The sequence below is a fragment of the Panulirus ornatus genome, chromosome 10, assembly GCF_036320965.1.
Source record: "Panulirus ornatus isolate Po-2019 chromosome 10, ASM3632096v1, whole genome shotgun sequence".
In the NCBI taxonomy this organism is placed as follows: domain Eukaryota; kingdom Metazoa; phylum Arthropoda; class Malacostraca; order Decapoda; family Palinuridae; genus Panulirus; species Panulirus ornatus.
The window spans coordinates 16625745-16652492 of record NC_092233.1 but is presented as its reverse complement, the minus strand read 5'-3'; the positions used below and the strand labels follow the sequence as shown (position 1 = coordinate 16652492).

At 40.9% G+C, this 26748-nt stretch overlaps 1 protein-coding gene across 2 annotated transcripts in view; it reads left to right on the top strand.

The window, feature by feature from the left end:
- Window positions 1-26748, top strand: part of Polr3D (RNA polymerase III subunit C53) — a 168478-nt gene that overhangs the window by 35061 nt on the left and 106669 nt on the right. For both annotated transcript variants that reach the window (XM_071665555.1, XM_071665554.1), the window contains exon 6: window positions 10887-10975. In XM_071665555.1, coding sequence (XP_071521656.1) covers window positions 10887-10975 — 89 coding nt within the window. The remainder of the gene's footprint in view (window positions 1-10886; window positions 10976-26748) is intronic.

The following is a 26748-nucleotide window of genomic DNA, read 5'->3' as shown; positions in this document are numbered from 1 at the left end:
CGTGGAGGTACCATAGATGAAGGATTTGTTTATGAAATGACTTGTGATGTGAGGCCGATGCCTTGCACAGAAATTCCAACTTCCTGTAATACATTGACTTATTGATGTGTGTGTTCCATAATGTATGAGTAATGTGGTGAGTAAAGTGGTTACTGTATTGTTTACAGAGCATAGCTTGTGTTTGTCCTTAAAAGGTCACCAATAGTTTTACTGTAATGTTATTGAAACATTGCTTATTTAAGTTATTAATAGAGAACTGTACTTCAGAATAACAACGGGACCATAGCTTGGGAAGAAGCAGTGTTCTTTGGTGGGAAGCAAAGTTTGCAGGCACTGCTCCAGAGACTGAGTGTGTATGATGACTGATGTATGAGTTAAAACATACAGGAATGTGTGAATAAAGTGATGAGTGAAGTTGTTCTGGTAGTGTTGACAAAACATAGCTTACTTTTATCTTATTTTACTGTTATGTTATTATACATTGCTTATTTGAGCTATTAATGGATAACTGTACCTAAGAAAATCAATAGGCCCATGAGCAAGGAGGAAGCAGTGTTCCTAGATGGGAAGCAAAAGTTGCGTACACCACCCCACAGACAGGAAATATATTCTATGACTGATGTGTGAAGTAGCATGTACTATAATGTATGAATGATGAAGTGAGTTAAGTGGTTACAGTAGTTTTGACAAATCATAGCCTATATTTATCTTCAAAAGCTTACTGTTCATTTTGCTGTAATGTTATTGAAACATTGATTGTTTGAGTTATTAATGGGGAACTATACCTCAGAAAAACAAGCCCACTGCTGTGGAGAAAGTAGTGTTCTTTGGCAGGAAGCGAAGGTTGTGCACACTGTTCCATAGGCAGTGAGTGTGTGTGTGATGACTGATGCATGATGTATGAGTAATGTGGTGAGTGAAATGGTTAAGGTAGTATTGACAAAGCATAGCTTACATTTATCTTTGAAAGCTTACTGATAATTGTAATGTATTTTTTTTTCTTTTTTTTAGTTAAGGCAGCACGGGCAGCTGAGTCCCTAATCAAGGCCATCCTATTAACGCTATATATTTTTTTATTTTGTTATTATTCTTGATCGTCATTTCTTATGTCAGTGAGGTAGCACTAGGAAACAGATGAAGAATGGCCCATCCACTCATTTACACACATATATGTATATTACTTTTTTTTTATCATACTTAATCAAAGTTTCCCGTGTCAGTGAGGTAGCACAGGGAAACAGGCAATGAATGGCCCAACCACTCATGTACACACACACTGGTGGAAGGATGGAGTGAAAAAGATTTTGAGCGATCGGGGCCTGAACCTGCAGGAGGGTGAAAGGCGTGCAAGGAACAGAGTGAATTGGAATGATGTGGTATACCGGGGTGGACTTGCTGTCAATGGATTGAACCAGGGCATATGAAGTGTCTGGGGTAAACCATGGAAAGTTTTGTGAGACCTGGATGTGGAAAGGGAGCTGTGGTTTCGGTGCATTATACATGACAGCTAGAGACTGAGTGTGAACGAATATGGCCTTTGTTGTCTTTTCCTAGTGCTACCTCGCGCACATCAGGGGGGAGAGGGATGTCATTTCATGTGTTGCGGGGTGGTGATGGGAATGAATAAGGGCAGACAGTATGAATTATGTACATGTGTATATATGTATATGTATTTGTGTATATATATGTATACGTTGAGATGTATAGGTATGTATATGTGCATGTGTGGATGTGTATGTATGTACATGTGTATGTGGGTGGGTTGGGCCATTCTTTCGTCTGTTTCCTTGCGCTACCTTGTTAATGCAGGAGACAGCGACAAAGTAAAAAAAGAAAAAGAGAAACATTGTTAGTAAGAAGAAAGTAGTGAAAATAAGTGAGCTTGGAAAAGTGATGTGTGCAGAAATACTAGGAGAGAGTAAGTGTAGAATGGCAAAATGTGAGAGTAAATGAAGCAAGGGGATGTGGGAGAGATGCATGTGGCATGTGGGAGGTGGGCAGATTAAAAAGGGTAATGAGCAGTGGGATGAAGAAGTAAAGTTACCAAGGAAAGAGAAAAGAGAGGCATTTGGGTGGTACCTACAAGAAAGTAGTGCGAATGGTCGGGAGATGTAAAAGTAGTGCGAATGGTTGGGAGATGTAAAAGAGAAAGTGACAGGATGTCAAGAGGAAGGTGCAAGGATTGAAAAAGAGAGCATCTGAGAGGTGGGGTGAGTAAATATCAGCAAAATTTAAGGAGAATAAGATGTTTTGGAAGGAGGTTGATAACATGCAGAAAACAAGAGAAGAAATATGAGCATTAGTAAAGGGACTAAAAGGGGAAGTGGCAACTGCTAGTTACGAAGTGAGGAGAAGATGGAGTGTGTATTTTGAGGACTGTTGAATGTTTTTGATGATATAGAGTGGCAGATATGGAAAGTTTGGGTCTGGATGGAATGCAAAGTAGAGAGTCATGGAATGTGGCAAGGCAGCTAGAGTGGATGGTATTGCATTTTGAAATATTAAGAAAAGGGGTGATTGTTTTGCTGATTGATTAGTGAAGATTTTCATTGTATGTATGGATCATGGTGAGGTGCCTGAGGATTGGCAGAATGCATGTTTGATCCCATTGTATAAAGGTTCGGGGGATAAAGGAGAGTGCTCAAACTACAGAAGTATAAGTTTGTTTTGTGTTTGTGGTAAGTTGTATGGGAGGGTAGTGATTGAGACGGTGAAGGCATATACAGAGCATCTGATTGGGGAAGAGCTGTGTGGTTTCAGAAATGGTAGAGGATGTGTGGATTCAGTGTTTGCCTTAAAGAATGTGTGTGAGAAATACAGTGAAATTGATGGATTCGTTGGTTGTATTTATGGATTGAGTGAAAGTATACGATAGGGTTGATAGAGATGTCTTATGGAAGGTCTTTAGAATACATGGTGTGGGAGGAAAGCTGCTAGAAGCAGTGAGAAGTTTTTATCAAGGATGTAAGGCATATATATGGGTAAGAAGAGAGGAGGGTAAATGATTTCAAGTGAAGGTTGGTCTATGGCAGGGGTGTGCGGTGTGACCATGGTTCTTCAGTATGTTTATGGATGGGAGATAAATACAACAGTCCTGGAGAGAGGTGTAAGTTTGCAATCTGTGAGGGAGGAGAGGGCCTGAGAAGAGAGTCAGTTGTTGTTTGCTGTTGATACAGATCTTGTAGCAGATTTGAGTGAGAAACTGCCTGGGTTGATGGTGTTTGGAAGAGTGTCACTCATAGCTCATAACTTGTAGGCACCAGAAAAAAAGTGGTTGGTTTTTGCAAGAAATATGTTGTGTGCAATACTGCTGTGTTAAGAAGTGTCTTGTGGAGTGATGAGTTCACCTTTTCTATGATAGGTGGCCATGGTGGGTATGTGTACAATTGACCAGGCTGTGATCCATATGACCCAAAGTACATTGCAAACACTGTAATGTAAAGTTTCCTGCTTCACTTATGGTATGGGATTGTTTCAGTTATTGTGATGTTGGAACCTTAGAGTGTTGCCAAGCAATGAAGTTATGAATGGACATAGTTACCTCGAGCTGCTGTGTGACCATCTTTTTTTTTTTTATGTTGAAGGCTCCAGTCACAGACAAAAGTCCACATCAAAGCCGGGCCTTAATCAAAATAAAGAGAGAATTATGAAGCAGAAAAAGGAAAGACAAGGGAAAGCATTTGCAAATTTTTGAGGATGTGAAAGATTTGTCTTTTGAAATTTGCCTGGTCATAGGTAATGGGAAAGACATGAGAAGGTAGAGAGTTCCAAAGTTCACCGTAGGGAATGGTTGAATTCCTCCCATATTGAAGAGATTGAAGCCCTCACATTCTTCATTCTTAATGATTTGGAGCAAATCATCTCCCACCCTACTCCTATTCCTGACTGCTGCAACCACTCTCCTAATGTTCTGGATTTGTTTTTCACCTCTAGTACATCTTGCTGATCATACTCTCATAAATGTATCTATTCTAGCAGCACCTTCCCCTCCAGTACATCTTGCTGATCATACTCTCATAAATGTATCTATTCTAGCAGCACCTTTCCCTCCAGCAGCCCCTTCCAAGCATGAATACTGGCACCTGAACAAAGCTGACTGGAATAACTTGCATAACTTCTTTTCTGACTTTCTTTGGGTAAATTACTGTCTCTTATGTGGTGATGCTTCTGTTTCTACCAAATGCATAGAAGTTATTCTTGTGGGAATGGAAGCATTTATCCCTTTTCCTCCAAGATGCTCTTCATCCAATCCATGGTTCAACTGTTCCTGTTCTGAGGCCATTCAGACAAGGGATCAGGCATAACAAGCTTGGAAAAACTCGCCTTCCTCTCGCTCCCATTCAGCTTATATCACTGCCTATAATCACTGCAAGTTCGTTATCAGTGAGGCAAATCATTCCTTTATTCAAAAAAAGTGTGATAACCTCTCCTTGTCATCCATTGATAGGTCTTTCAGGTCTTTAGCTAAGAGCATCTTTAACAACTTCAGTTGCTCTACCTTCCCTTCCTTTTTCTGTTTTGACAGTTCTGTAGCTGTCTATCCTGTAGACAAAGCCACTCTCTTTGGTTTCCATTTCTCCTCTAACTCCACCTTGGATGACTCTTAACATTTCTTCACCCCCTGATGCTCCTTTTACTAGTCCTATGCCCTTCCTGTAATCTCTTTTTAGACTGTCCAAAAAGCACTTCTTTCCTTGGACACAAGCAAGGCTTATGGTCCGAATGGCATCCATCCTGTGTATTGAAAGAATGTGCCTCTGAACTTGCACCTATGGTTGCTTGTCTTTTCCGTCTCTTTTTAAAAACCTAAACTTTTCCTTCTCCTTGGAAGCATTCTCTGATGTATCCCATTTCTAAGAAGGGTGACCGTTCTGACCCATCAAATTATCGTCCTATTGCTTTGACATCTATCATTTCTCAAGTCTCTGAATCTCTTCTCAACTACCATATCCTTAAACACCTCAAAAATCAGTCTGCTCTCTGATCACCAGTATGGCTTCCACAAGGTGAGATCCACTGGTGATATTCTTTCCTATCTTACTGATGTCTTGTCATCATCCTTGAAGGACTTTGGGAAGTCATGTGTAGTTGCCCTTGATATATTTAAGGCCTTTGACAGGACATGGCATCTGGGTCTCATTTCAAAGCTTCCCTCTTTTGGCTTCCATTCCTCACTTTGCTCCTTCATATCTAGCTTTCTCTCTGGCCAGTCTGTCTCTGTGCTTGTTGATGGATCAGCCTCCTCCCTTTTCTCCATCAACAGCAGGGTCCTTCAAGGTTCTGTCCTGTCCCCTACACTTTTCCTCCTTTTTGTCAACGATTTCCTCTCCACAAATAATCCAGTGCACTCGTATGCTGACGACTCAATACTGCATTCATCCACATCCTTCAATTCTTCTCCCTCGTCTCTCACTTGATCTGCATCTTGTCTTGACACAGCTTCCTCAATAAACTCGGACAGGATATCTCATTGGGGTAGACAAAATCTTCTTAAGTTTAATGCCTTCAAGACCCAATTTCTACCTATCTCTCTGTCAAAAATTCCTCTCAACTCTCGCCTCTTCTTTGACCAATCTGAGTACTGCTCTCTTATTTGGGGTGGTTCCAGCTCTGTATCCTTACTTGACAGAGTCGAGGCGAAAATGGTCAAGCAAATAAGCTATCCCAGGTTAACTTCCAAACTTGACCCTTTTGGCCTATGCCACAATGTTGGTTCACTTTCCCTCTTCTATAGGTATTGCTTTGGGGTTTGCCTCCAAGAGCTGGCTGCTTGTGTGCCCGCACCGCTAGCTAGACCTCACAATACTTGGCAAGCTGCTGTGTCACGTGATTATTGTGTGGCCATCGGCAACTCAAGGGTGGGCGGTTTTGATACCTGCATCTTTCCCTACATATCGAAGCTTTGGAACTCTCTACCTTCTCATGTCTTTCCCAAATACTACGACCTGGTGCATTTCAAAAGACAGGTTTTTCACTTTCTTAAAAATTTGTAAATACCTTTCCTTGTCCTTTCTTTTTCTGTTTCATAATTCTCTATATTTCAGTTAAGGTCTGGCCTTGATGTGGACTTTTGTCTGTGACTGGAGCCTTCAACATAAAAAAAGAATAAACAAAGAAAGGCCACATCCACACGCATCCATTCTCTATCTATCTTGGCACAGCACTGAAACCAGAGCTTCCTGTCCATAACCAAGCTCCACAGACCTCTCCTTGGTTTACCCCAGACACTTAACATGCCTTTGTTCAGTCCACTAGCAGGATGTCAGCCTAGTATACGACATTGTTCCAATTCACTCTGTTCTGTGCATGCCTTTCACCCTTTTTCAGGCTAAGGCCCTGATCACTCAAAATCTTTTTCACTCCATCCTTTTCCTTCCATTTCCAATTTGGTTTCCTTGTCTTCCTTGTTCCTTCCACTTCTGACAGATATATCCTCTTTTGCCAACTTTTCCTTACTCATTCTATCCATATGTCTAAAGCATTTCAACACACCCTCTTCTGCTCTCTCAACCACTCACTTTTTATTTCCACACATTTAGAATGGGTGGCTAGAAAAAAAAAATCATCTCTCTCTTCAAGTAGGAATAGAAGAAAGATTGAAGAAAGGACTTTTCTTGGAAAGTTCAGTTTTCTGTTCCTTGCCCTGCTTTTTTAAGGCACGCAAGGCAATTTGGTTGAGAAAAAGAAAGAATTATTTGGTCATAGCAATGCTGTAGTTCATAGTTTCAAAAATGATTCAGCCTCTGCCCCTTCAAATTTAGTGAGTATCCTTTCATAAATGGATGAAGGCAAGCAAGTATGAATATGTACAAGTGTATATATGTGTATGTGTCTGGAATTGTGTTTATGTTGATATGTATATGTGCATGTATGGGCATTTATGTGTGAATATGTGTATATGAGTGGATGGGCCATTCTTTATCTGTTTCCTGGCTCTACCACATGATGCAGGAAACAGCAATAAAGTATGATTAAGACATAGATACTTTCTTAGGGAATATGAAGAGCATTTCTCTTTTTCTTTTTCTGCTAATATGTGTTAACTTTTCTTACCACGTTGAGTTAGCTTCAAGACAGACCAAAATATCTTTGGGGAAAAATTCTTACTTTGCCATATTTCTCTTTGCACTTGTGGAAAAAGAGTAGAGGATTTCCATCATCCCAATCCTGTTTCCTTCATTTGCCTTCTGCAACTGCAGAAGATACATAGACGTTACTCTTCCTGTCTTATACTCAGGTTGTCTTCTTAGTGTACCAAGAAATTTGCATATTTAATGATGTATGATAGATTAGGTATCCCTGGGGATAGGGGAGAAAGGATACTTCCCATGTATTCCCTGTGTGTCATAGAAGGCGACTAAAAGGGGTGGGAGCAAGGGTCTGGAAATTGTCTCTACCATTTTACTTTTCCCCAGAAGAAGAAACAGAGATGGGGCCAAGTGAGGAGTTTTCCCTCTGAGGCTCTGTCTTTTGTTCTTGAATGCTACCTCACTATTGCGGGAAATGTGGAATATTTATGATAAAAAAAGAGATAGGTTAGTAACCTAACTGAAATCAAATCTTTAAATCTAACCACCTGGAGATATTTCTGGGTGCAGTTAGTACCATAGCAAAATCTTGTGGGTAAAATGCTGAAAACAGTTTTAGCTATTTTTTCAGATAGCAAAACTTACTTCTTAGCATTCAGCAATTAGTGTTTGGTTGAGCTAATGAGTTCATGTAGTTCTTTACAGAATGTAAGCTTAGATGAAAATTCTAAGAATGGTAATCCAAAATCTCCATTTTTTTTTTCTCTCACGTTGGAGTGAAAAAGATTTTGAGCGATCGGGGCCTGAACATACAGGAGGGTGAAAGGTGTGCAAGGAATAGAGTGAATTGGAACGATGTGGTATACTTGGGTCGATGTGCTGTCAATGGATTGAGCCAGGGCATGTGAAGCATCTGAGGTAAACCATGGAAAGTTTTGTTGGGCCTAGATGTGGAAAGGGAGCTGTGGTTTCGGTGCATTACACATGACAGCTAGAGACTGAGTATGAACAAATGTGGCCTTTGTTGTCTTTTCCTAGCGCTACTTTGCATGCACGCAGGGGGAGGGGGTGCTATTACATGCCAGGTGGGGTGGCCACGGGAATGGATGAAGGCAGCAAGTATGAATATGTACATGTGTATATATGTCTGTGTATGTATATGTTGAAATGTATAGGTATGTATATGTGTGTGTGTGTGTGTGTGTGGGCATTTATGTATATACATGTGTATGTGGATGGGTTGAGCCATTCTTTCGTCTGTTTCCTTGCGCTACCTTGCTAACATGGGAGACAGCAACTAAGTATAATGAAATAAAGAAATACATTTACAGGCCTTTGCTTGTCTTACTCAGCACATAACATGCTTATATCATTTATCTCATGAGAAGAGTGATACTTTTTATCATTTTTTTTATACTTAGCATCCACTCCTTTGCTGGACATCATTTAAGAAGTTATTGACACTCTTGCAGATTCATAGTATAAAATACATGCATGAGAAGAGTGGGAGGTGGGTTGATTAGAAAGGGTAGTGAGTGGTGGGATGAAGAAGTAAGAGTATTAGTGAAAGAGAAGAGAGAGGCATTTGGACGATTTTTGCAGGGAAAAAATGCAATTGAGTGGGAGATGTATAAAAGAAAGAGACAGGAGGTCAAGAGAAAGGTGCGAGATGAAAAAAAGGGCAAATGAGAGTTGGGGTGAGAGAGTATCATTTAATTTTAGGGAGAATAAAAAGATGTTCTGGAAGGAGGTAAATAAAGTGCGTAAGACAAGGGAGCAAATGGGAACTTCAGTGAAGGGTGCAAATGGGGAGGTGATAACAAGTAGTGGTGATGTGAGAAGGAGATGGAGTGAGTATTTTGAAGGTTTGTTGAATGTGTTTGATGATAGAGTGGCAGATATAGGGTGTTTTGGTCGAGGTGGTGTGCAAAGTGAGAGGGTTAGGGAAAATGATTTGGTAAACAGAGAAGAGGTAGTGAAAGCTTTGCGGAAGATGAAAGCCGGCAAGGCAGCAGGTTTGGATGGTATTGCAGTGGAATTTATTAAAAAAGGGGGTGACTGTATTGTTGACTGGTTGGTAAGGTTATTTAATGTATGTATGACTCATGGTGAGGTGCCTGAGGATTGGCGGAATGCGTGCATAGTGCCATTGTACAAAGGCAAAGGGGATAAGAGTGAGTGCTCAAATTACAGAGGTATAAGTCTGTTGAGTATTCCTGGTAAATTATATGGGAGGGTATTGATTGAGAGGGTGAAGGCATGTACAGAGCATCAGATTGGGGAAGAGCAGTGTGGTTTCAGAAGTGGTAGAGGATGTGTGGATCAGGTGTTTGCTTTGAAGAATGTATGTGAGAAATACTTAGAAAAGCAAATGGATTTGTATGTAGCATTTATGGATCTGGAGAAGGCATATGATAGAGTTGATAGAGATGCTCTGTGGAAGGTATTAAGAATATATGGTGTGGGAGGAAAGTTGTTAGAAGCAGTGAAAAGTTTTTATCGAGGATGTAAGGCATGTGTACGTGTAGGAAGAGAGGAAAGTGATTGGTTCTCAGTGAATGTAGGTTTGCGGCAGGGGTGTGTGATGTCTCCATGGTTGTTTAATTTGTTTATGGATGGGGTTGTTAGGGAGGTAAATGCAAGAGTTTTGGAAAGAGGGGCAAGTATGAAGTCTGTAGGGGATGAGAGAGCTTGGGAAGTGAGTCAGTTGTTGTTTGCTGATGATACAGCGCTGGTGGCTGATTCATGTGAGAAACTGCAGAAGCTGGTGACTGAGTTTGGTAAAGTGTGTGGAAGAAGAAAGTTAAGAGTAAATGTGAATAAGAGCAAGGTTATTAGGTACAGTAGGGTTGAGGGTCAAGTCAATTGGGAGGTGAGTTTGAATGGAGAAAAACTGGAGGAAGTGAAGTGTTTTAGATATCTGGGAGTGGATCTGGCAGCGGATGGAACCATAGAAGCGGAAGTGGATCATAGGGTGGGGGAGGGGGCGAAAATTCTGGGGGCCTTGAAGAATGTGTGGAAGTCGAGAACATTATCTCGGAAAGCAAAAATGGGTATGTTTGAAGGAATAGTGGTTCCAACAATGTTATATGGTTGCGAGGCATGGGCTATGGATAGAGTTGTGCGCAGGAGGATGGATGTGCTGGAAATGAGATGTTTGAGGACAATGTGTGGTTTGAGGTGGTTTGATCGAGTGAGTAACGTAAGGGTAAGAGAGATGTGTGGAAATAAAAAGAGCGTGGTTGAGAGAGCAGAAGAGGGTGTTTTGAAGTGGTTTGGGCACATGGAGAGAATGAGTGAGGAAAGATTGACCAAGAGGATATATGTGTCAGAGGTGGAGGGAACGAGGAGAAGAGGGAGACCAAATTGGAGGTGGAAAGATGGAGTGAAAAAGATTTTGTGTGATCGGGGCCTGAACATGCAGGAGGGTGAAAGGAGGGCAAGGAATAGAGTGAATTGGAGCGATGTGGTATACCGGGGTTGACGTGCTGTCAGTGGATTGAATCAAGGCATGTGAAGCGTCTGGGGTAAACCATGGAAAGCTGTGTAGGTATGTATATTTGCGTGTGTGGACGTGTGTATATACATGTGTATGGGGGGGGGGGGTTTGGGCCATTTCTTTCGTCTGTTTCCTTGCGCTACCTCGCAAACGCAGGAGACAGCGACAAAGTATAATGATAATAATAATAATTGATTTATTCTAGACAGTTAAGCTTATTCATGCTATGAAGTACAACACATGATTGTTGTTGACAGAATCTTTATAGCACAGAGTATGACGCTTGATTAACCTATTCACTGTCTTCCATTCAAACAACACTTGTCTTGGTACTCTCATTTACTATTTTTTCTTCACAGTAAAGAGTGAACCAGCTGACTCCAGTGAGGATGTTGCCACAGCAGATAATTCTATGAAAGACATAGCTGCGGAAACCAAGGATGTTAAGGTTGGTTTATGTCTTTCAATATACAGTACATCACGTTTTCTTTGAAATTGTCTTTGAAGACTTTTTATCCTTATAGAAATTTTTGATGGAATAGAGCATAGAGCAATGTAGGGAGGAGAAAGAGTTTGATAGATATGTATCTCCTGGGGTCCTAAGGAAAGAAAGAATTCTACCTCTGCATTCCTCGTGTGTCATAGAAGGTGACTAAAGGGGCTGGGAGCAGTGGGCTGGGAAGCCTCCTTCTTGTATTTCAATTTCTGAAATAAGAAACAGAAGAGCCAAGCTGTTGGTGCTCACCTTCCTTGAAGGTCCAAGCTGGGGTGTGAAAATGTGTGTGGATGTAACAAAAATGAGAAAAGAGGAGAGATAGGTAGTATAATTGAGGAAAGGAGCAAGAATCTTGTGGCATTGATTGAAACAAAGCTCAAGGGTAAAGAGGAAGCATTGTTTGGAAATGTCAGGAGTAAAGGGTTGATGAGAGGACAAGAGCTAAGGAAGGAGTAACACTATTTACTGAAGTAGGAGTTATGGGAATGTGTGAAAGTGGAAGGAGGTGAATTCTTGATTGATGTGGGTAAAATTGAAAGTGAATGGCAAGAGATGGGTGATTATGATTGCTTATGCACTTGGCCATAAGAAGAGTGATCACAAGATGTGAGTGTTTTGGGAGCAGCTGAGTGAGTGGTCAGCAGTTTTGATGTAAGAGATTGGGTATTAGTGATGAGTGATTTAAATGCTAAGGTGAGTTATGTGGCAGTTGAGAGTGTAATTTGTAGGCATAGGGTATTCATTGTTATGAATGAAAACTGAACAGCTTGGGGAGTTGTGTGCTGAAAAAGGACTGGTGATTGGGAATACCTGGTTTGATAAAGTCACTCACAGGTATACGTATCTGAGTTGGAGAGATGGTCAGCAGGCGTCATTGGATCACATATTAATTGATAGGCATGTAAAGAAAAGACTTTGGATGTAAATTCACTAAGAGGGGCAGCTTGTGGGATCTGATCACTCAGTTGTGGAGGCAAGGATGAAGATTTGTAAAGGTTTTTGGAAAAGAGGAAATATTGGTGAAAAGAGACAGTGGTGAAATTAAGTGAGCTTAGGAGAGAGACTTCTTGGAAAAAATACTAGAAGAGATTGAGTGTAGAATGGCAAAAGGTGAGACTAGATGAAGCAAGAGGAGTAGAGGGAAGCAGTACTGGCATGAACAAAAGATGCATGTGACATGCAGAAGGTACAAGGTGTGCAAATTAGAAACATTGGTGAATGGTGGGATGAAGAAGTAAAGTTGCTAGTGAAATAGAAATGAGAGGCATTTGGGCAGTGCTCACAGGGAAGGAGTGCAAATGATTGGAGGATGTATATGAAAGCAGCAAGGTGTTAAGAAGATGATGCAGGGGTTGAAATAGAGGACAAATGAGAGTTGGTAAGGATTTTAAGTGTATTTATGGATCATGATGAGTTGCCTGTGGATTGGCAGAATGCATTTAGGGTGCCATTGTATAAACACAGGGAGGATGAAGGTGTGTTTAAACTACTTAGGTATAAGATTGTTGAGTATATCTGGTAAGTTATATGGTGAGATGTTTGTTGGGAGGGTGAAGGCATGTACAGAGCATCAGATTGGGGAGGAGGAATGTAGATTATGAAGTGGTAGAGGATGTGTGAATCAGGTGTTTGCTTGAAAGAATGTGTAAGAAATACTTAGAAATACAAATGGATTGGGACCTGAACATACAGGAGGGTGAAAGTCTTGCAAGAAATAGAGTGAATTGGAATGATGTGGTATACCGGGATCATTGTTGTCAATGGATTGAACCAGGGCATGTGAAGCATCTGGGGTAAACCATGGAAAGTTTTGTGGGGCCTGGACTTGGAAAGGGAGCTGTGGTTTTGGTGTATTATACATGACACCTAGAGACTGAGTGTGAACGAATGTGGCCTTTGTTGTCTTTTCGTAGCGCTACCTCGCATGCACATGGGGGGAGGGGGGGATGCTATTTCATGTGTGGCGGGATGGTGGTGGGAATGGATGAAGGCAGCATGTATGAATATGTACATGTGTATATATATATATATATATATATATGTCTGTGTATGTATGTATACGCTGAAATGTATAGGTATGTTTATATGGGTGGGTTGGGCCAATCTTTCGTCTGTTTCCTTGCGTTACCTTGCTAACGCTGGAGACAGTGACAAAGTATAATAACAATAATGATAACAAATGGATTTGTATGTGGCATTTATAGATCCAGATAAAGCATATGACAGGGTTGACAAAGATGCTCTGTGGAAGGTCTCAAGACTATATGGTGTGGGAGGAAAGTTGCCTGAAACAGATGTTTTTGTCAAGGATGTAAGGCATGTGTACATGTAAACAGAGAGGGGAGTGAATGGTTCCAAATGAAGGTTGGTCTCCAGCAGGGTTGTGTGATGTTGTCATGGTTGTTCAGTTTGTTTATGGATCGGGTGGTTAGGGAGGTAAATCTGAGATTCGTGGAGAGAGGGACGAGTATGCTTTCTGCAGGGGATGAGAAGGCCTGGGAAGTGAGTCAGTTGTTATATGCTGATGATACAGCACTGGTGGGAGAATTAGTGAGAAACTGCATAAGTTGGTGACCAAGTTTGGAGAGTGTGTGAAAGGAGAGAGGTGAGAGTGAATGTGAATAAAAGCAATGTTATGAGGTTCATTAGGGTTGAGGACAGGTTAGTTGGGATGTGAGTTTGAATGGAGGAAATTTAGAGGATGTGAAGTGTTTTAGTTACAGGATGTGAAGTGTTTTAGTTACCTTGGAGTGGACATGGCAGTGAATGAAGCCATGGAAGCGGAAGTGAGTCATTGGTTGGGGAGGGGACGAAGGTTCTAGGAGTAGTGAAGAATGTGTGGCAGGAGAGAATAGTATCTAGTAGGGCAAAAGTGGGTATTTTTGAAGGAATAGAAGTCCTTGCGATATTATACAGATGCTAGGCTTGGGCTATAGATAGGGCTGTGTAGAGGAGGGTGGATATGTTGGAAATAAAATGTTTGAGGACAGTATATGGTGTGAAGTGGTTTGATCAAGTAAGTAATGAGAGGGTAAGGTAGATGTATGGAAATAAGATGTGTGTGGTTGAGAGAGCTGAAGAGGATGTACTGGACATATGGAAAGAATGAGGGAAGTAAAGTTGACAAAGAGGATATATTTGTCAGAAGTGGAGGGAACAAGGAGAATGGGGAGACTGAATTAGAGATGTAAGAACAGAGTGAAAAGATTTCATCAGTCAGGGCCAGAACATGCAGGAGGGTGAAAGGCATGCTCGGGATAGAGTGAATTGGAATGATGTGTTGTACTAGGGTCAATGTGCTGTCAGTGGATTGAACTAGGGCATGTGAAGTATCTGGGGTAAATCATGGAAAGTCCCATGGGGCCCACCTGTGGATAGGGGGCTATGCTTTTTGCACATTACACATGATAGCTAGAGAATGGATGTTATCACATGTGGCCTTCTCTTCGTCTGTTCCTGGTGTACCTCCCTAACATGGGAAATCGTGATGAAGTGTAAAAAAAAAATCACAAGAAAGGGGTCAGAGAAGTGTACAAAGTTCACAATAAGGTAGAAAATAGAGTATGGAGAGTAGAAAAATATTGATATAGAAAATTTTGGAATCTGAGAGAAACAATTATAGGATAAGGAATACAAAACCGAAAACAACTGATTAATCAGGCCAAAAGCAAAGTGGGAACAGGTTTGATTTCATCAATACCAGACATTTTGTTGTAGAGCTGTTGATAGGCCTGGCAAGAATCTTAACAGGCAAGGAAGTGTAGAGCAGAGGAAGATCAGAGAGGTATAGAATTAGAAAAGTCAGTAGAAGAGAATATTAAACCTTGGAGAATACTATATGTGAATACAAAAAGTCTAGGAACAAAAAATTCTTAGACTAAAACTAATTATCTTGATGAATACACACGAGATGACAGTACATGTAGAAAATCCAAAATCTGAAATTCCGAAATCTGAAAACCAAAGGAAAAAAAAGTTTTTTGTAGACTATCTATCACTCCATGTAACTTTAACAACCTGAGCGGCTCTGAGCTTCACCTGACACACACTACATGTCTTAACCTCAGCCTTCATGAGCTGGTTGTTTGACAGCACTGCTGGCAGTGGTACATACACTTATTATCCTCTAATAGTTCTTTGCTTTTTTGTGCTTTTTGGATTTTATGTCACTTTCCTAATGTCAAAAATAGCTGCAGATACCACTATGGGTAACAGTGAGAAAAACAAGAAAGTATCTCTAATTTCTGAAATTTGGAAAACCAAAGAACTCCAAAAGCTGAGAGTAAACTTCCCGAACAGTGTGGGTCAAGTCTAATAGGCCTGAGCAAGGAATGTCTAAAAGGAAACCATAATTCAGTGAAAATGGTGTGATACTATAAGTGATATCTAGAAAATATTTCATTTTTAAACATTTGCTATGACTCCATGAGAAAGGAAATGCTGCACTGTCTGCCAGAACAACAAATCCAAATACAAGGGGTCCTCACATGACAATGGGTCACATTCCTGGTGATCTGTCGTTACACCTGTACACCCATGATGGAAGGGTAGTTATGTTCTAGACCAAACATTTCTCCTGTCTAATTCTCATGTTTGGACTGTACCTGAAACATCTTGGTTACCATCAGTATACCATGCTCTGTGAATTAGACTGATTTAGCAACTTTTGCCATTTCATTGGTAAATCAGATGTTATGTATCATACACACTTGATGGTATTGCTGTGGAATTTATTAAAAAAGGGAGTGACTTTGTTGTTGACTGGCTAGTGAGGATATTCAATGTATGTATGGTTCATGGTGAAGTGCCTGAGGATTGGCAGAATGCATGCATAGTGCCATTGTACAAAGGCAAAGGGGATAAAGGTGAGTGTTCAAATTACAGAGGTATAAGTTTGTTGAGTACTCCTGGGAAATTATATGGAAGGGTATTGATTGAGAGGGTGAAGGCATGTACAAAACATCAGATTGGGGAAGAGCAGTGTGGTTTCAAAAGTGGTTGAGGATGTGTGGATCAGGTGTTTGCTATGAAGAATGTATGTGAGAAATACATAGAAAAATATATGGATTTATATGTAGCATTTATGGATCTGGAGAAGTTGATAGAGTTGATAGAGATGCTCTGTGGAAGGTATTAAGAGTATAAGGTGAGGGAGGCAAGTTACTAGAAGCAGTGAAAAGTTTTTATCGAGGATGTAAGGCATGTGTACCTGTAGGAAGAGAGGAAAGTGATTGGTTCCCAGTGATTGTCAGTTTGCAGCAGGGGTGCGTGATGTCTCCATGGCTGTTTAATTTGTTTATGGATGGGATGGTTAGGGAGGTGAATGCAAGAGTTTTAGAGAGAGGAGCAAGTATGGAGTCTGTTGTGGATGAGAGGGCTTGGGAAGTGATTCAGTTTTTGTTCGCTGATGATACAGTGTTGGTGGCTGATTCAGGTGAGAAACTGCAGACACTGGTATCTAAGTTTGATAAAGTGTGTGAAAGAAGAAAGCAGAGAGTAAATGTGAATAAGAGCAAGGTTATCATTAGGTTCAGTAGGGTTGAGGGACAAGTCAGTTGGGAGGTAAGTTTGAAGGGAGAAAAACTGGAGGAAGTGAAGTGCTTTAGATATCTGGGAGTGGATTTGGCAGTGGATGGAACCATGGAAATGGAAGGGGAGGGAGTGAAGGTTCTGGGGGCATTGAAGAATGTGTGGAAGGCGAGAACATTATCTCGGAAAGCAAAAATGGGTATGTTTGAAGGAATAGTGGTTCCAACAATGTTAGATGGTTGCGAGGCATGGGCTGTAGATAGGATTGTGCGGAGGAGGGTGGATGTGTTGGAAATGAGATGCTTGAGGACAATATGTGGTGTGAGGTGGTTTGATTAAGTAATGCAAGGGTAAGAGAGATGTGTGGTAATACAAAGAGTGTGGTTGAGAGAGCAGAAGAGGGTGTATTGAAATGGTTTGGTCACAAGGAGATAATGAGTGAGGAAAGATTGACAAATAGGATATATGTGTCAGAGGTGGAGGGAACGAGAAGTGGGGGACCAAAGTGGAGTTGGAAGGATGGAGTAAAAAAGATTTTGAGCGATCGGGATCTGAACGTGCAGGCGGGTGAAAGGCGTTCACGGAATAGAGTGAATTTGAACAGTGCGGTATACCAGGGTCAACATGCTGTCAATGGATTGAACTAGGGCATGTGAAGTGTTTGGATGTAAACCATGGAAAGTTTTGGGGGCCTGGATGTGGAAAGGGAGCTGTGGTTTCGATGCATTATACATGACAGCTAGAGACTGAGTGTGAACGAATGGGGCCTTCATTGTCTTTCCTAGTGCTACCTTGCACACCTAAGGGGGGAGGGGGTTGGTTATTCCATGTGTAGTGAGGTGGCGATAGGAATGGATAAAGGCAAACAGTATGAATCTTGTACATGTGTATATATGTATATGTCTGTGTGTGTATATATATGTATACATTGAGATGCATAGGTATGTATATTTGCGTGTGTGGACGTGTATGTTTATACATGTGTATGTGGGTGGGTTGGGCCATTCTTTCGTCTGTTTCCATGCGCTACCTCGCTAATGCGGGAGACAGCGACAAAGCAAAATATATAAATGAATAAAAATATATATATGTATTGGTTCCCAGTGAATGTCGGTTTGCTGCTGGGGTGCGTGATGTCTCCATAGTTGTTTGATTTGTTCATTGATGGGGTGATTAGGGAGGTGAATGCAAGAGTTTTGGAGAGAGGAGCAAATATGCAGTCTGTTGTGGATGAGAGGGCCTGGGAAGTGATTCAGTTTTTGTTCGCTGATGATACAGTGCTGGTGGCTGATTCGGGTGAGAAACTGCAGAAGTTGGTGACTGAGTTTGGTAAAGTGTGTGAAAGAAGAAAGTTGAGAGTAAATATGAATAAGAGCAAGGTTATTAGGTTCAGTTGGGTTGAGGGACAAGTTAATTGTGAATTAAGTTTGAATGGAGAAAAACTGGAAGAAGTGAAGTGTTTCAGATATCTGGGAGTGGACTTAGCAGCAGATGGAACCATGGAAGCAGAAGTGAGTCACAGGTGGGGGAGGAGGCAAAGGTTCTGGGAGCATTGAAGAATGTACAGAAGGCAAGAACATTATCTAAGAGAGCGAAATTGGTTATGTTTGAAGGAATAGTAGTTCCAACAATGTTATATGGTTGTGAGGCATGGGCTATAGATAGGGTTGTGCAGAGAAGGGTAGATGTGTTGGAAATAAAATGTTTGAGGACAGTTTGTGGTGTGAGGTAGTTTGATCGAGTAAGTAATGAAAGGGTAAGAGAGATGTGTGGTAATAAAAAGAGTGTGGTTGAGAGGGCAGAAGAGGGTATTTTGAAATAGTTTGGACACATGGAGAGAATGAGTGAGGAAAGATTGACAAAGACTATATGTGTGTCAGAGGTGAAGGGAAGAAGGAGAAGCGGGAGACAGACTATATGTGTGTTAGAGGTGGAGGGAAGAAGGAGAAATGGGAGACCAAACTGGAGATGGAAGGATGGAGTGAAAAAGATGTAGAGTGATCGGCGCCTGAACACACACTAGGGTGAAAGGTGTGCAAGGAATAGAGGGAATTGGAATGATGTGGTATACCAGGGTCGACATGCTGTCAATAGATTGAACCAGGGCATGTTAAGTGTCTGGGGTAAAGCATGGAAAGGTCTGTGGGGCCTGGATGTGGAAAGGGAGCTGTGGGTTGGTGCATTACACATGAGAGCTAGAGACTGAGTGTGAATGAATGTGGCCTCTTTTGTGTGTTCCTGGTGCTACCTTGCTGGATTTGAGGGGATGTTATTTCATTTGTGGCAGGATGGCGATGTGGATGGATGTAGGCAGTAAGTATGAATATGTACATATGTATATATGTATATGTCTGTGTAAGTATATGTATGTATACATTGAAATGTATATGTATGTATATGTGTGTGTGTGTAGGGTGTTTATGTATGTGCATGTGTATGTAGGTGAGTTGTGCATGCCTTGTCTGTTTCCGTGCACTACCTCGCTAATGCAGGAGACGGTGATTAGGTATAATAAAAAGATAATAAAAAAACAAGAATGATATATATGTACGTGTATTTTTGTATATGTGCACGTGAGTGGATGGGTCTTTCTTCATTTGTTTCCTTGTGCTGTCTCACTAATGCAGGGAACGGCAATCAAGTATAATGAAATTTAAAGATAGTTAATGTTTCAATAGCACTATGGTAAATTATCAGTAAACAAAAACTTTGTTTTGTGAGCACTACCATAACCACTTCACTTGCTACATTATTCATACATCATAACTTAATGTAGCCTTGGCTGAATTTACATGAGGTTAGGTTGGGCATAATGTTACTCAGGTGCAGCTTTGTTCCTCAGGTAGTGGTTGGTCCTGTTCCCTTTTAGATTTGTTCATATACCTTCATGTAATATTCTTTTGTTATTCCCCTCGAAGAGGTCTTGGAAAATGGAAGAAAACTTGGGAAAGTGTTCTTTTATTTTTCTTGTGAGTTATGAAGATTCTGCCTACCTCATGATACTATTGTGGATCAGTGTTATCATGGTACTGTTAACTTGTACATGAGTTATCAGATACATTCATTGTCTGTGGAGCAGTACATGCTACCTTCACTTCCCACTAAGGAATACTGTTACTCTCAGGAACATAGCTTCCTCCTCAGGTACAGGCTTCTTGTTTTCTTGAAATGTGTTTTGTATTTGATACCTCGGATAATAATGATTTTTACTGAGAATGCTGTTGATGAGGGATTGAGGGAGGTGGTGGTACAGTGGGATAAAAGTGGAGTGAATGATCTGTCAAGCCTTCCAAAGCAAGTTTATCCATTTTACTATGCAGTAGGCATTTGTAACCATTATAGAGTAAAACTTTCCCCAAGACCCTGCAAGGTGAGCCAAGACATCTGTATTAGAATATCATGGCTAGGGTGTGGGACCTCATTTAGTTAGTTACCATAACTTTGCTGATTCTCCAAAACCGAAAAAATTTAAATTCCAAAACACACTTGCCCCAAGGAATACAGACCAGATTTTGGTTTACTGACCTGTTTGATACTGTCTTGGGGGAGAAATTGGATGAATAAAGAGAAGAGCAAAGCAGTTTTAGAAGGATATGAGAACTTCAGAGCAGACAAAGGGACAGTTAGGCAAGATGAGTAATGTGCTGGAGGGAGAGAAGGTGTATTGAAAATTACAAAAAATATGTGAAACAAGTACCAGGAGAGACTGAGTACAGAATGGAAAAAGGTGAGAACAATGGAAGTAAGGGGAGTGGGGGAGGAATGGGATGTATTTAGGGAACCAGTGATGGATTGCGCAAAAGATGTTTGTGGCATGAGAAGAGTGGGAGGTGGGTTGATTAGAAAGGGTAGTGAGTGGTGGGATGAAGAAGTAAGATTATTAGTGAAAGAGAAGAGAGAGGCATTTGGATGATTTTTGCAGGGAAAAAATGCAATTGAGTGGGAGATGTATAAAAGAAAGAGACAGGAGGTCAAGAGAAAGGTGCAAGAGGTGAAAAAGAGGGCAAATGAGAGTTGGGGTGAGAGAGTATCATTAAATTATAGGGAGAATAAAAAGATGTTCTGGAAGGAGGTAAATAAAGTGCGTAAGACAAGGGAGCAAATGGGAACTTCAGTGAAGGGCGCAAATGGGGAGGTGATAACAAGTACTGGTGATGTGAGAAGGAGATGGAGTGAGTAGTTTGAAGGTTTGTTGAATGTGTTTGATGATAGAGTAGCAGATATATGGTGTTTTGGTCGAGGTGGTGTGCAAAGTGAGAGGGTTAGGGAAAATGATTTGGTAAACAGAGAAGAGGTAGTAAAAGCTTTGCGGAAGATGAAAGCCGGCAAGGCAGCAGGTTTGGATGGTATTGCAGTAGAATTTATTAAAAAAGGGGTGACTGTATTATTGACTGGTTGGTAAGGTTATTTAATGTATGTATGACTCATGGTGAGGTGCCTGAGGATTGGCGGAATGCTTGCATAGTGCCATTGTACAAAGGCAAAGGGGATAAGAGTGAGTGCTCAAATTACAGAGGTATAAGTTTGTTGAGTATTCCTGGTAAATTATATGGGAGGGTATTGATTGAGAGGGTGAAGGCATGTAAAGAGCATCAGATTGCAGAGTGGTTTCAGAAGTGGTAGAGGATGTGTGGATCAGGTGTTTGCTTTGAAGAATGTATGTGAGAAATCCTTAGAAAGGCAAATGGATTTGTATGTAGCATTTATGGATCTGGAGAAGGCATATGATAGAGTTGATAGAGATGCTCTGTGGAAGGTATTAAGAATATACGGTGTGGGAGGCAAGTTGTTAGAAGCAGTGAAAAGTTTTTATCGAGGATGTAAGGCATGTGTACGTGTAGGAAGAGAGGAAAGTGATTGGTTCTCAGTGAATGTAGGTTTGTGGCAGGGGTGTGTGATGTCTCCATGGTTGTTTAATTTGTATATGGATGGGGTTGTTAGGGAGGTGAATGCAAGAATTTTGGAAAGAGGGACAAGTATGAAGTCTGTTGGGGATGAGAGAGCTTGGGAAGTGAGTCAGTTGTTGTTCGCTGATGATACAGCGCTGGTGGCTGATTCATGTGAGAAACTGCAGAAGGTGGTGACTGAGTTTGGTAAAGTGTGTGAAAGAAGAAAGTTAAGAGTAAATGTGAATAAGAGCAAGGTTATTAGGTACAGTAGGGTTGAGGGTCAAGTCAATTGGGAGGTAAGTTTGAATGGAGAAAAACTGGAGGAAGTAAAGTGTTTTAGATGTCTGGGAGTGGATCTGGCAGCGGATGGAACCATGGAAGCGGAAGTGGATCATAGGGTGGGGGAGGGGGCGAAAATTCTGGAAGCCTTGAAGAATGTGTGGAAGTCGAGAACATTATCTCGGAAAGCAAAAGTGGGTATGTTTGAAGGAATAGTTGTTCCAACAATGTTGTATGGTTGCGAGGTGTGGGCTATGGATAGAGTTGTGCGCAGGAGGATGGATGTGCTGGAAGTGAGATGTTTTAGGACAATGTGTGGTGTGAGGTGGTTTGATCGAGTAAGTAATGTAAGGGTAAGAGAGATGTGTGGAAATAAAAAGAGCGTGGTTGAGAGAGCAGAAGAGGGTGTTTTGAAATGGTTTGTTCACATGGAGAGAATGAGTGAGAAAGATTGACCAAGAGGATATATGTGTCGGAGATGGAGGGAACGAGGAGAAGTGGGAGACCAAATAGGAGGTGGAAAGATGGAGTGAAAAAGATTTTGTGTGATCGGGGCCTGAACATGCAGGAAGGTGAAAGGAGGGCAAGGAATAGAGTGAATTGAATCGATGTGGTGTACCGGGGTTGACGTGTTGTCAGTGGATTGAATCAGGGCATGTGAAGCGTCTGGGGTAAACCATGGAAAGCTCTGTAGAGATGTATATTTGCGTGTGTGGACGTGTATGTATATACATGTGTATGGGGGTGTGTTGTAGATATTAAGTTCAATAAAACCAGTACCTTACATCATGAAAACATAGAAGTGACTTTGAAGTAGGATAGAAGTAAGAAAAGACAGTCAAAATGTTACAAGACAATCTAAACAACCTTTCTTTGACAGAAAATTTGAGCAATGACAGTAATTTGATAGCAAAGTAAAGTGGAATGAAGTTGTAAGGAACAATTATGCAGAAGGAGAAATTGATCATTTTTGCAAGATTGATACCATTTAAGAGGAAATACAGTGACTGATTGTGAAAAATGCTAAGAGGTAGACAAAAGTGGATATGTAGAAGAAAAGAGTGGAAGGAAAGGCTAAGATGCAAGAAACTGAGACAAAATAAAGAAAGCAGAGAAAAATAAGAAAAAGACTGATGTGCAAATAATGGAACCACATATAAAAGAGCAGAGGATGAATAGATAAGAAATTAACTCAGTGCATGGAACATAATCCAAAACAATAAGGCAAACAACAGAAATGCAGAGATTTTACCTTTAAAAGTAGGATATTATGATGATATGACCCCAAAAGAACAAGCCAAATGTCAGACAGCCAAATAGAGATATTTAAGTAAATACATTAATCTTTTTGATGTCAGTGCCCTTACAGATATCAGTACAACAGAGAGATGTAATTAAGGCAGTTGACAAAATTAGTTCTTCAACAGACTGATGACAGTGCTCATGTCTTCCAAAATGCTTACACAAATGAAGGAAGCAGTGATGAATACATTGTCACAGCCATAAGAGATGTACAGAAAATCGTTTTATTCTTTAAGTGTTCTTACGATAGTTTAAATGACATGCAAGATGTTTCACATTCATTCTCTTTGTGAGTAGTTTGTGTGTGTGTGTGTGTGTGTGTGTGTGTGTGTGTGTGGTGACTTGGAGGCTGGCCAAGGCTTATGATGCTATCCATTGTCCTCTGCAAAGCCTGATGAATTATATCGTAATGGCTTTTAATAATTCGCAAAAAATGCACCTAGGCATCAGCTGTTTTCTTTCCTTTGCTGTTCTGTGATTAATGAAGTATTTAGTAGAGAATACTGGGATCTGAAGCCTTGAAGCCTTCCATATCTCTTCATTATGGTGAGGAGGCTCTTATTCACTCACTTCTGTGATTGATCTATGAGCCACTCATATGTTTTGCTTGAACAGTAGGCCCACTTTCAGCCAATTATTGCCTGCCAAGTCAGTGTCACACCCTCACACTCCTGGCCATTCTGAGCCCACAATTCCCGTGGTTACTTCAAGCCCACACATACCATCAGCAGGAGTCATCCAGCATTTTGTGGATCAGTCTCCTTTCAGTATGTTTCAGTAATTATCTTCTGTTGGTTTTATACAGTTCCTTGTGAGGTTTATGGTTTAGACTTGTTTTTATGTAATATTTTATTTTTTTTATTATACTTTGTCGCTGTCTCCCGCGTTTGCGAGGTAGCGCAAGGAAACAGACGAAAGAAATGGCCCCCCCCCCCATACACATGTATATACACACGTCCACACACGCAAATATACATACCTACACAGCTTTCCATGGTTTACCCCAGACGCTTCACATGCCTTGATTCAATCCACTGACAGCACGTCAACCCCGGTATACCACATTGCTCCAATTCACTCTATTCCTTGCCCTCCTTTCACCCTCCTGCATGTTCAGGCCCCGATCACACAAAATCTTTTTCACTCCATCTTTCCACCTCCAATTTGGTCTCCCTCTTCTCCTCGTTCCTCCACCTCCGACACATATATCCTCTTGGTCAACCTTTCCTCACTCATTCTCTCCATGTGCCCAAACCACTTCAAAACACCCTCTTCTGCTCTCTCAACCACGCTCTTTTTATTTCCACACATCTCTCTTACCCTTACGTTACTCACTCGATCAAACCACCTCACACCACACATTGTCCTCAAACATCTCATTTCCAGCACATCCATCCTCCTGCGCACAACTCTATCCATAGCCCATGCCTCGCAACCATACAACATTGTTGGAACCACTATTCCTTCAAACATACCCATTTTTGCTTTCCGAGATAATGTTCTCGACTTCCACACATTCTTCAAGGCCCCCAGAATTTTCGCCCCCTCCCTCACCCTATGATCCACTTCCGCTTCCATGGTTCCATCCGCTGCCAGATCCACTCCCAGATATCTAAAACACTTCACTTCCTCCAGTTTTTCTCCATTCAAACATGTTTTTATTTAGATGTCTTTGCTTAGTAACAGGCAGTGATGTATGAATCAGGGTGAGGTACCTGAGCATTGGGGAATGCATGTGTTGCACTAGTGCATAAATGCAAGGGGATAAAAGTTAAGTGCTCTATTTACAGTGGTATGAATTTGTTGAGTGTAACTGGTAAGTTGTATGGAAAGTGGTGATTGAGATGGTGTTGGCATGCACAGAGCATCACTGGTGAGTAACAGTGTGGTTTAACAGCAGAGGATGAGTGAATCATGTGTTTGTTTTGAATAATGTATGTGAGAAATACTGAGAGGAACAGAAGACTTTGCTCATGGCATTTATGGATCTGAAGATATAACAGGGTTGATAGAGATGGTTTGTGGAAGGTGATCAGAATTTATGATGCACGAGGAAAGCTATTAGAAACTATAGGGAGTTTTAATCAAGAGAGTAGGGCATATGTGTGAGCAGGTAAAAAGTAGGGTAAGTGGTTCCAGGTGAAGGTGACTCAGAGGTATCTATGTCACCATGGGTATTTGATTTGTTTATGAATGGGATGATGAGGGGAGTTAATGCAAAGATCTTGTAGACAGGGTAGTTATGCAGTCTGTAGGAGATGAGGGGGGCCTGGGAAGTTAGTCAATTGTTGTTTGATGATGACAAGGCACCAGTGACAGATTCAGGCAGAAGTTAGTGTCAAGTTTGGAAGAGTGTGTGAAAGGAGAAAGTTGAGAGTAAATGTGAATAAAACAAGGTTATTAGGTTTAGGAGTGCAAAGAGAGAGATTAGATGAGGTGTATGTTTAGATAGCAAAAACTTGAAGTGGGATGTTTTAGATACCTGAGTGAGAAGAGATTCACAAAGAGGATATGTGTGTCAAAAGTGGAGGGGACAAGGAGAAGGGGGAGACCAAATTGGGGATTGAAGGATGGAGCAAATAAGATTTTTTGTGGTTGAGGCCTGAACATGTGGGAGGGTGAAAGGCATGCATGGGATAGAGTGAATTGGAGCGATGTGGTGTAAAGGGGGTGATGTGTTGTTGGTGGACTGAAGCAGGGTATATGTAATAACTGGGGAAAACTTGTGACACAGTTAACTTTGGAGTGTTATTAGGGAGAGGAGCAAGACACCTTAACAAGGGAAAGCTAAGAAAGTGGTTTAAAGAATTCCTATTTATCTACGTGTCTGTCTCTATCTCTGATGCCTGTTCCCTCCTGAAAGTCCCTCAGAGGGGTGGCCACAGCAATAAAGTCTCCATAAGTCGTGAACTCCAGTACTGCTTCTTAGCCTTTAGTGCTAACCAACAGAAAATTTAGATTGGTGGAAAACAGAATCTTATCAGAAGAAGAAGCACTCTCAAGTGTACTCCAAGGATTGTTACTAGCTTCAGTACTTTTTGTAATCATAGACAAGAATGTAAGGGAAAGTATAGTTGGATGCACTGCAGACAAGAGAAAAATAAGTAAGATAAAGAGAACTGAACATCAAGTAAAGCTGAAAAGAGGCCTTTTTACTGTCAGCAAATGGCTAGGAAAGAATCTTAGAATAGAGTAAAAATGTGAGCAAGGAATTCATGGGATTACCAACATATAGTAGTTCCTTCCTATGAAGGTCCTTCAGGAAAAGCTGTAGACAGAGAGTGGAGATAATGTCAGAAACCCAGAGTCACTATGCATGGAAGGCTTGAATATAAGGAGCACATTGATATTATAGTATTCTCGAACCAAATGATTAGTTTATAATTATGAGCACATTCACATCAACAGACAGAAAACTAGTATTCAGTATGTATATAAGAAGGAAAGTAGAATACTGCTGTGTTATATTTCCACTAGTTAAACAGATGGAAATAAACAAACTGGAAAGAATGCAAAAAGATTTTACAGGCAGAATTAAAGGTCTAGAGAATATGAACTACCACTAGAGACTGAAAGAGTTGGAACTTTAAAGTCAAAAAAGAAGAAAGAGAAAATTATGATAATTTATGTATGACAGCAAGTAGAAGGCATAAAGAGTAACATTTTAAATGTAAAAGAATCTCATCAAGGAAGATATAGAACTAAGTTTGAAATAATTGTTGAACA